Source organism: Peromyscus leucopus, unplaced genomic scaffold, assembly GCF_004664715.2.
Source record: "Peromyscus leucopus breed LL Stock unplaced genomic scaffold, UCI_PerLeu_2.1 scaffold_555, whole genome shotgun sequence".
Taxonomy (NCBI): domain Eukaryota; kingdom Metazoa; phylum Chordata; class Mammalia; order Rodentia; family Cricetidae; genus Peromyscus; species Peromyscus leucopus.
The window spans coordinates 11,059-19,658 of record NW_023505459.1 but is presented as its reverse complement, the minus strand read 5'-3'; the positions used below and the strand labels follow the sequence as shown (position 1 = coordinate 19,658).

The following is an 8,600-nucleotide window of genomic DNA, read 5'->3' as shown; positions in this document are numbered from 1 at the left end:
GTGGCATGTCTGGGCATTCTGTGGGCATGTCTGTCTGGGGCATGTCTGTCTGTGGCATGTTTTTCTGTCTGTCTGTGGCATGTCTGGGGGACTGTCCTGACTGTTAACAGAGTGGAAGGTTCAGCCTGAAGTCAGACAGCATTGTTTCCTGGACTGGGTGGGACTGTACAAGGAGAAAGCTAGCTGGGCAAGCAGGCAGAAGGGATGCATTTGTTCCTCTCTGCTTTTAACTGAAGATGGAATGTGACTAGTTGCTTGAGTTTGCCTCAACTTCCCCAAATCGATGGACTGTGACTTGTAACAATAAGCTAAACGGCCCTTTGCTCCTCCCTATGCCGCTCTTGGTCAAGATGTTTTATCACCACAACAGAAATGAAGCAGAGCTGAAGAGATGGACCGGTCCTGACTGTTCCCTTTGCCTCAAAGTCTTCCTGCTCACAGTGTCCTCACGTATTTCCTAACTTCCTTCAGACGTCGCCTTTGACTGTCCCGCTCAAAATGGCACATTCCATCTCCTCTACACAGCTTTATTTACAAATTTTCATCCACACTTTGGACAAAACCCTTACTGTGTTTGCCGGCCCCCCCCAGCTCCTCTCCCTAGTACAAAACACTCTAGTGTAGAATCTGTGTGTGTCTCTGAGGCTCGGATCAGACTCAGAACAACGAGTTGGAATGCACTTGTTCACAAACACACTGCAGGATGGAGCTAGAGAAAGGGTGCCGGGAATGTGGAGGGAAACGTGGATTTGTAGCCTCTACTAGAGACAGTGAATAAGCCCCTCCTTCTCCAGCCTCCATTTCCTCTCCGTACATCCGGGTGTGGACTATCCTTTCCCAGCTCAGATACTGTGGCTCGGTCTTTGCCCTTTCTTCAGAGGGGAAGTTGCAGATGGAAGCACAGCTCTCGGAGATGAGAGGATGAGTCAGGGGTTGGACGAACTGAGTGGCAGAGCGGGGTGGAGAGAAGGAGCCTGGGTCTGGGAAGCGGGGCAACTGTAGGAGCTGATGGAGAGAATGCCACAAGGGAGAGTAGGAAGATGACCAGCTATCCCACAGAAGACTTGGTGATCCAACTTAGGAAGGGAAATCAGGATGAAAAGATCGACCTGATTGGAGCCTATGAGATGGAAGACAGGGTACCTGCGATAGTTAGTTTTAGTTGTCATCTTGACATAATCTAGACCCTCCAATACTGTCTCAAAGAAGGTTTGTCTAGATGAAGTTGGCACACAGGCATGTCTGAGGGGTTGTCTGGATTACATGTTGATTGCCGTGGACAGGCCCAGCCCCAAGGGCTCCTGGATTGTGTAAGTGGTTACCGTACAGAGAGGAACTGAGCACAAGCATGTCTGCATCCATTCCCTCCCTGTTCTTGATGTGCTGTGACGAGCTGTTTTAAGTTCCTGCTGCCTCGACTTCCCTTCTGGGAAGAGCTGTAATCGGAGTTATGAGCGAAAATCAACCCTTTCTCCCTAAGTTGTCTTTGGTCAGTGATTTACCACGGCAACAGAAGTGAAATTCAGACAGTGTCTTTGAACGCCCGGCCTCACGTAATGTCGAGGGCCATGAGAGTATACAGCAGGTGATAACTGGTATTCATATGTCAAACCCACTCTTTGATAGGAAGCCCACCTGGCAAGGCTGTGAGGTTACTATGAATGACCAGTTGCTCCTTGTCTGTGTTGCTTTCACGTGCCACTTCATTTCTTCCCTAGGAACTGCATTCCTTCCTGAAGAACAGCTAGGATATCTCCCCATTTGCCATGCATTTCCATATAATGTGCTCATGTAAACCCCTGGTTACATTTCCATCTGATGGGCACACATAATTGTGATGGTCAAGACGATGGTTTCTCATTTAACTTTCACTAAATTTGATGAATAGAAACATGCTAAAATATGCTTCATAATTAGGTCTATTGTTTCGTGTGGACTTGTAGACACTTAGAGATCTTGTTCTCCAACCTTAGCCACTGAGAAGGCAAAACTGGCCAGACAAAGTGACCTTGTGGAATTTTCAGAGTGGAATTGCAGGTGCCTGCCTTGCTGATCAAAACCCTTCAGAAGAATTATAGTGAACCAGAAGTGATAGTGCAGGTGTCTGGCCCTGGTGTATCTTAGTCCTTCAGGAGATCAATAGCACCTGTACTGCCCTAAGCTTCCTCCACTGGCACCTCCCCACTCCGATTCAAATAACAATTAACACTTTGTATTTATTTCTACACCAGTTTATAATGCAAGATTTTAGGCTCAGTAGACTAACTATATGTAGGTCCTGAGATTCAGATAATTAACAGGAAAAGGCTGGTAACTGACTAGCCACGTCCAGATATTATTTTTTTAAAATTTATTTATTTATTATTTATACAGTGATCTGCCTGCATGTATCCCGGCAGGCTGGAAGAAGGAACTGGATTTCATTAAAGATGGTTGTGAGTCACCATGTGGTTGCTGGGAATTGAACTCAGGACCTCTGAAGAGTAGCCAGTGCTCTTAACCTCTGAGCCATCTCTCCAGTCCCCCAATATTATTAATCACATAAAATAGCACACACATTCTTTGCCTCTTCCTTAGATCTCTCATTGGCTCAGTTCCTTCCCTTGTAACCCTTGTGGCTGTCCCTTAAGAAAACAGCCAGAACTTTCACAACCTACAGGTTGGTCAGTCACCAATTAAGCTGACCAAGTCTTTGCCAAGTGTGACTCTATCAGAATGCTCATCCCTTGAAGGTTTGCCTTGTAGTTTTTATGCTTGGGAATTTGTAATGGGTCCCAGAACAGAGATGTAGTAGAGTAGAGATGTAGAATAAAGATGTAGAATACAAACGTAGAGGAGAATAAAGATGGAAGACACAAAGAAACACAACAATAAAGAGCACACAGAATGAAGAGCGTTGGCCCCGTGTGTGTGAATTATTATAGAGAACTTTCACTTTCTCTTACTCCTGGGAAGCATTTCTCAGAGGACCCTGGGTAGGGCTGAGACAGGTATCTCTCCCCTACAAAGCAAGTACCCTTTCCCCTTTTTCTCATCCAGATGCATAATCCTACCCTGGAATTATCTCAGTGGTAAGTTCATGCCTAGCCTGAACAAGACCATGAATTTAATCCCAGCACTGAGAAACAGAAGACCATTATGAGGCACAGAAGCATCTAGAAAGAGTGGATAGTCCTGGTTGGTGTGTGAGAGTGTTTAATGCCAAAGCCCAGAGGCTGACACGTGACCTTCCAGCTCTCTTCTGCACTCAACGCACAGGAACACAGGAGTACTCCTGCTTCCAGGAGAGACGACAGGCTTTAGCACGAGGATTCCTGCATCTGGAAGAGCAGCTTTAGGCAGAAGTGACCTCTGAAGCCAAACCAGAAGAAGCAGAAGTCTTGGTGGCAGATGGAGAGAATGCAAGCTGGATGACTTTGGTGACTTGAGCTGGGCTTCTCCTCCATCTTGAGTTCTCTCACGCATCTCTGGTCCTACAACAGATAGGGCTCAGTCCCTTCCATCCCTGCCCTGTTCGTGCCTAATGTTCCACCAGCTTGCCGCACTCACCTGTCAGGATCTGAAGCTGGTGCCCAGCATCGTGTCCACAGTTCCAGCCCACTGGCCACAGGTGACCCCAGCTTCTGCTTTGCTCCTGGCCACAGCCCAGAGGACGCTGGCTGTAAGAAGCTTGCTGAAGAGACACAGGCCAGGAGAGAAGAATGGACGTGAGTGGGAAGGAAGTCTCCTGTGATTGGCTCCTTGGAAGAGAAGGAAGATAGTAGACTAGAGGCGATCTACTGGATGAAGCCTGCCCTTGGAGAGGGATAAGAGAGGAACCAGGAATTTCCTAGGCAGTTGAGTGACACTGTCTCTGGAAGGGCTTTATGGGCTCAGAGGAATCTGCAGTCAGTTTTAGGATCTGCTGAGTGTACAAAAACACGTCCCATTTCCCTGCTGAGCTGTTTCCTGTAGTATGGTATGGTGCACGGGTATGCAGCTGCGCGTGTGCTCCGGACTGTAGAACACACCTGCACATGTGCTCAGGGTTGTATCATTTCTATATTAGTACATAGGGTGACACACCTGCACACGTGCTCAGGGTTGTATTGTTTCTTATATTAGTACATAGGGTGGGACGCACCTGCACACGTGCTCAGGGTTGTATTGTTTCTATATTAGTACATGAAGCACCCAGAATGGATTCTGTTCTTCTAAAGATGCAGGACCCAGGCTCTTGCTGTAAGCCTAAAGGACCGAGACCTCTTGTTGAAGTGCAGGGCCCATGGGTGCTGCCCTTTCAGAATCTTGGAGTGTGCTTTTGGAATTGTCACAAAGTGCTCTAGTTTCTTAATATCTAAGCTCAGTAACATCAATGCACTAGTGGTGGGAGGAACTTACACAAGACTACACTCGGGCCTTTGCCTGATCTGTTGGTCCTGGACCTCCATCTCCAGTCACAGCCAGAAGTCCAAGGGGGGACCACCACTGTACCTGGAGGTGCTGTGTTCCACTTGGGCACCCTCAAAACTCTCCGATTCCTCAGGACCCAGAGATCTCCAGCATCTTGGTCATCTAGAGGGTCTGTGAGAGACAAGCCATGAGATCACCGTTCCTTTAGGCCACTGCCTGTCAGGAAGGGCCTATAACTCAGGAAGTAAAGAAAACTACAAGGCTCAGGAATGTCATGAAACTTAACAAGATTTATACATGCACCCCAAGCCATTACAGTTATTGGGTAGAGGAAATTCAAGTGAGGACCAGATGCCTACAAGTCGTTCAGGAAGCTCCAGGATGCAGGGAGCTCCAGGATGCAGGGAGTGGGAGTATCAGGATGCAGGGAGTATCAGGGATGCAGGCAGCACCAGGGATGCAGGGAGTATCAGGATGCAGGGAGCTCCAGGGATGCAGGAGCATCAGGATGCAGGAGTATCAGGATGCAGGAGCTCCAGGATGCAGGAGCTCCAGGGATGCAGGAGTGGAGTATCAGGATGCAGGAGTATCAGGGATGCAGGGAGTATCAGGGATGCAGGGAGTATCAGGATGCAGGGAGTATCAGGGATGCAGGGCAGTATCAGGGATGCGGGAGTGGGGAGTATCAGGGATGCAGGGAGTATCAGGGATGCAGGGAGTATCAGGGATTGCGGGAGCTCCAGGCATGCAGGGAGTGGGGAGTATCAGGATGCAGGGAGCTCCAGGGATGCAGGGAGCTCCAGGGATGCGGGGAGCATCAGGGATGCGGGGAGCATCAGGGATGCGGGGAGCACCAGGGATGTGGGGAGCACCAGGGATGTGGGGAGCACCAGGATGCGGGAGCACCAGGCATGCGGGAGCACCAGGATGCAGGGATGGGCTTTTCACTGATGCAGCTGCTTTGGAGTTGCCCATTAGCAAACCCTCACCCATGCACCTACAAGTAGCCCTTGGTAAACTCATTAGTTCACTGAGCTAGACCTGGGAGAATCTTTTCTTGGATCTGTGGCTGGTGGCTAATCCAGGACAGACATTTGCTTATGTCTCCCAGGGAAAGTCACACAACAATGAGACTGGTCCAAGGACCAGCCAAAGATGCAACAAGCCACTGTACTCACCTGCCAGCACCTCCACCAGGACCTTCTGGAGGACATCAGCCTCTCGCCTCGGAGGCTCTGACACTGGTAGAGACCCGCGTCATCGGCTTGGAGGTTTCTCAGAGTGACAGTGATGTTCCAGCCAGGGTGTCATCCGTGATGACTGTGCTCCCATTCCGTTTCCTCAGGAAGGCCAGCAGCCACACACTGTGTGTGCTCACCACGCGTTGGCAGGGCCCTCCTCAGCCAGCTGGCGACACCAGGCCTTGCGTCTCCCCCAGTGCTTCAAGGAGTCGTAAGTACATGATACCCGCAGGACTGTCCAGCCACACCCTGCAGCACGGTTGTGTTGAGGGCTTGGGACACCTCTGTAGAGGAGACTGCCACTTGTCACTTCATCCACACACCAAATAGTCACTGAGCATCTGTCTCCCAGGAGCAGCAGACTGTGCCAACAGGATCCTGCCCTTAAAGAGCTTAGGGTCTCGAGGGAGAGTGGCACAGCTGGGATCTAGGATCTGATTTTCTTACGATGCTTCCCAGACACCTTTGGAGTCACCTCCAGGGATGCAGGGAGCACAGTGTGCACGTGGTCATCAGAATAAGCTCTGGTCCCCAGGCACCTTCCACTTTTTGCTTGAAACAGGGTGTCTTACCAGTGTGCAAGATAGTTAACATTCATGGTCAACTTGACAGGCTCTAGAATCATCGAGAGGGCAAACTTCTGAGCTTGCCTGTGAGGGACTTTTTAGATCAAGTTAGCCCATGGGAATATTGATGAGAGAGTACCTGGACTCAGTTCACTGGTGTGAGAAGACCCACCCTGAATATGAGCAGCCAAAGTTCCCGACTACCTCAAAAGGAGAGAGAGAGCCCAGCAGCTGCACTCGTCTCCCAGCTTCCTGACAAAGCTTGCAATGTACCAGCTGCCCCCTGCCGCCATGCCTCCCCTCCAGGATGGATTGTCTACCCCGGCACTGTGAGCCCAACAGACCCTCCTTCCACTGAGTTGTGATAGTTTGCCACAGCAACAAAACAATAACTTCTAATGCTGCTCGGAACTTCACAACGTAGACCAAGTCGGCCTGAGCACTTCTAGGGATCTGACTGTGTCTGCCTCCCATGCCTCCATTCCTAGGAGACAGGCACACGCCACCACACCTGCCTTTTCTCAGGGTTCCGTGGGTCCAAATGCAGGTCCTCACACTTGGAAGGCAAGCGCTGTTTTGACTAAGCCATATCTTGTTCCTAAAGCCCCTCTGGTTCTAGTTTAGACACCTTCTCTGCTGTCATGTAGGACCAGGTTGTCTCTTTTCCCTTCTTCATCTCAGGAGAACAGGTTAGTGGATCCTTGGAGCTCAGGCTGGTTCCCTGAGGGTCTGGGATGGCCACCTCCCTGCCCTTGCCTCTTTGTACTCCCTTCAGTCATCCACACTGGATGGCTCGACTTTCCTAACCTTTAACTCCCAGCTTCCCTGTTTCTGTGGCTCTGTTCCTCTTTTAGGAAGACTTGTCTCAAAGCTATTTTGGGGGAGACATGAGGCTGCTATTTTGGGGATCCTCTTGGGGTAAGGTTGGTGGCATTGGAGCACCCGCCAAGTTGTGGCCGGGGCAGGAGGACAAGGGTTCCCCCAAACTTTCTGCCACTTGCGTCTTGTCTCCAGCTGTTACTGAGATGGAAACATGAAAGGCGGGATAGAGGAGCTGGTGGCCTGCTCCTTTGGGACCAGAGACCTCCTGTGTGTGTTCTCTCCACGCACCAGCCCTCCTCCATCCCTCTGCCTCCAGGCAGGCTAAGGTACCTTACAGCTCCCTCCACGTCCAGACGCTGCAGGAACAAGGCACAGGGCAGCCTCCTCTCTCACCTGGGTTTGCCCATTACTCTCCAGCAGTAGGAGGCACCCAGCCCACAGCGGGAGGAGCAGTCTGTCATTTTTGAGTACTCAGTGGTAGAGTCTCCAGCATCCCCACCTCCCACTGAAGGCTGAGGTCAAATATGGGCTGGGCTTTAGGAGGCTGCAAACCCCAAGTCTCCCCTCTTTTTTCCTGCTTTCCCATTCTGCCACCCCACTTATGCTTAAGTGCATCCACGGTCCCACCTGACGGCCAGTGCCACCCTCACGACTCCTTCAGTGACCAAGTCCAGCAGCCCCTCAACCCTCCCCATGCGTGGGGGTTAATCCTGGGGAGGATGGTGTGAAGAAACACGGGCTGGTGGGGAGAAAAAGCAGAGCTAAGCGGACACTGAGCATGCTGGACTCCAGCCTCCTTCGCAGTCCCCTCCATAACATCCGCACCCCCGCCCAGCCATTTGCTCAAGGAAGGTGAGGAAAAGAAAGCATTGTAGAGGGTGGGTCCCACCTGTGATCCAGCAGCAGGAGAGACAGGTGGAGAGGCCCCATGGCACCCTTCCTCAGCCAGCCAGAGGGGACAGATGTGGGAGTCCCTTGTCCAAGATCTCGCCTTCCCCTTGAAGTGCAGAAAAGAGAGGACCAAGCCAGTCAGGCGCAGCCCACAGGAACTGCGCTCCTGGATTGAGCAAGAGTCAGGACTAGGGTAGGCGCTATGATTCAAGGAGGGCATGAGGAAGGAAGGGAAGGAAGTCTCCACAGTGCCGGCTGAAGGTCAGCTGCCCCTCCTGCCAGGGTGGCCCTGCTAAGGCTTTCACCAGTCAGGTTTTTAGATGGCTTCATCTCCTTGCAGAACCTCATCGGCGGTTTGTTATTCTTCACTACTATAGCCAGTGGTCGTCTGCCATGTCCACCGGTGCCAGCCTCTTCCCGAATGGAGGACAGCTGCTTCTTAGGAGGTTGGCATGCCGCCAGCTCCTGATCACAACCCTATTGGGTAAGGCAGCAGCTAAGGACGTAGACCAGAGCCAGACTTCCTGTTTGCTGTGTGTGAGCAGCCTGTAACCTCTCCGTGCCTCGTTTCATGCACCTGTAGGGATGGGACAGTTGGTGATAAGCAAATTTATCAGGGGCTAAAGGTGGTTTCCTGCAATCAAGGGTCCAGATGCAAGGGTTAACTGTGTCTTTTACCCTAATCAGC

At 51.1% G+C, this 8,600-nt stretch overlaps 1 protein-coding gene across 1 annotated transcript; it reads right to left on the bottom strand.

Annotated features, from left to right (window-relative positions):
* Nucleotides 1–3,520: 3,520 nt before the first annotated feature.
* On the bottom strand, nt 3,521–8,153 carry LOC114702157 (triggering receptor expressed on myeloid cells 2). Its single transcript, XM_028882488.2, is given in 11 exon segments — nt 3,521–3,610; nt 3,613–3,691; nt 3,693–3,740; nt 4,474–4,528; nt 4,531–4,563; nt 5,571–5,615; nt 5,618–5,683; nt 5,686–5,790; nt 5,793–5,867; nt 5,870–5,923; nt 7,918–8,153. Coding segments are annotated over 11 exon segments (684 nt in total). The 5' UTR covers nt 7,952–8,153.
* Nucleotides 8,154–8,600: the final 447 nt, after the last annotated feature.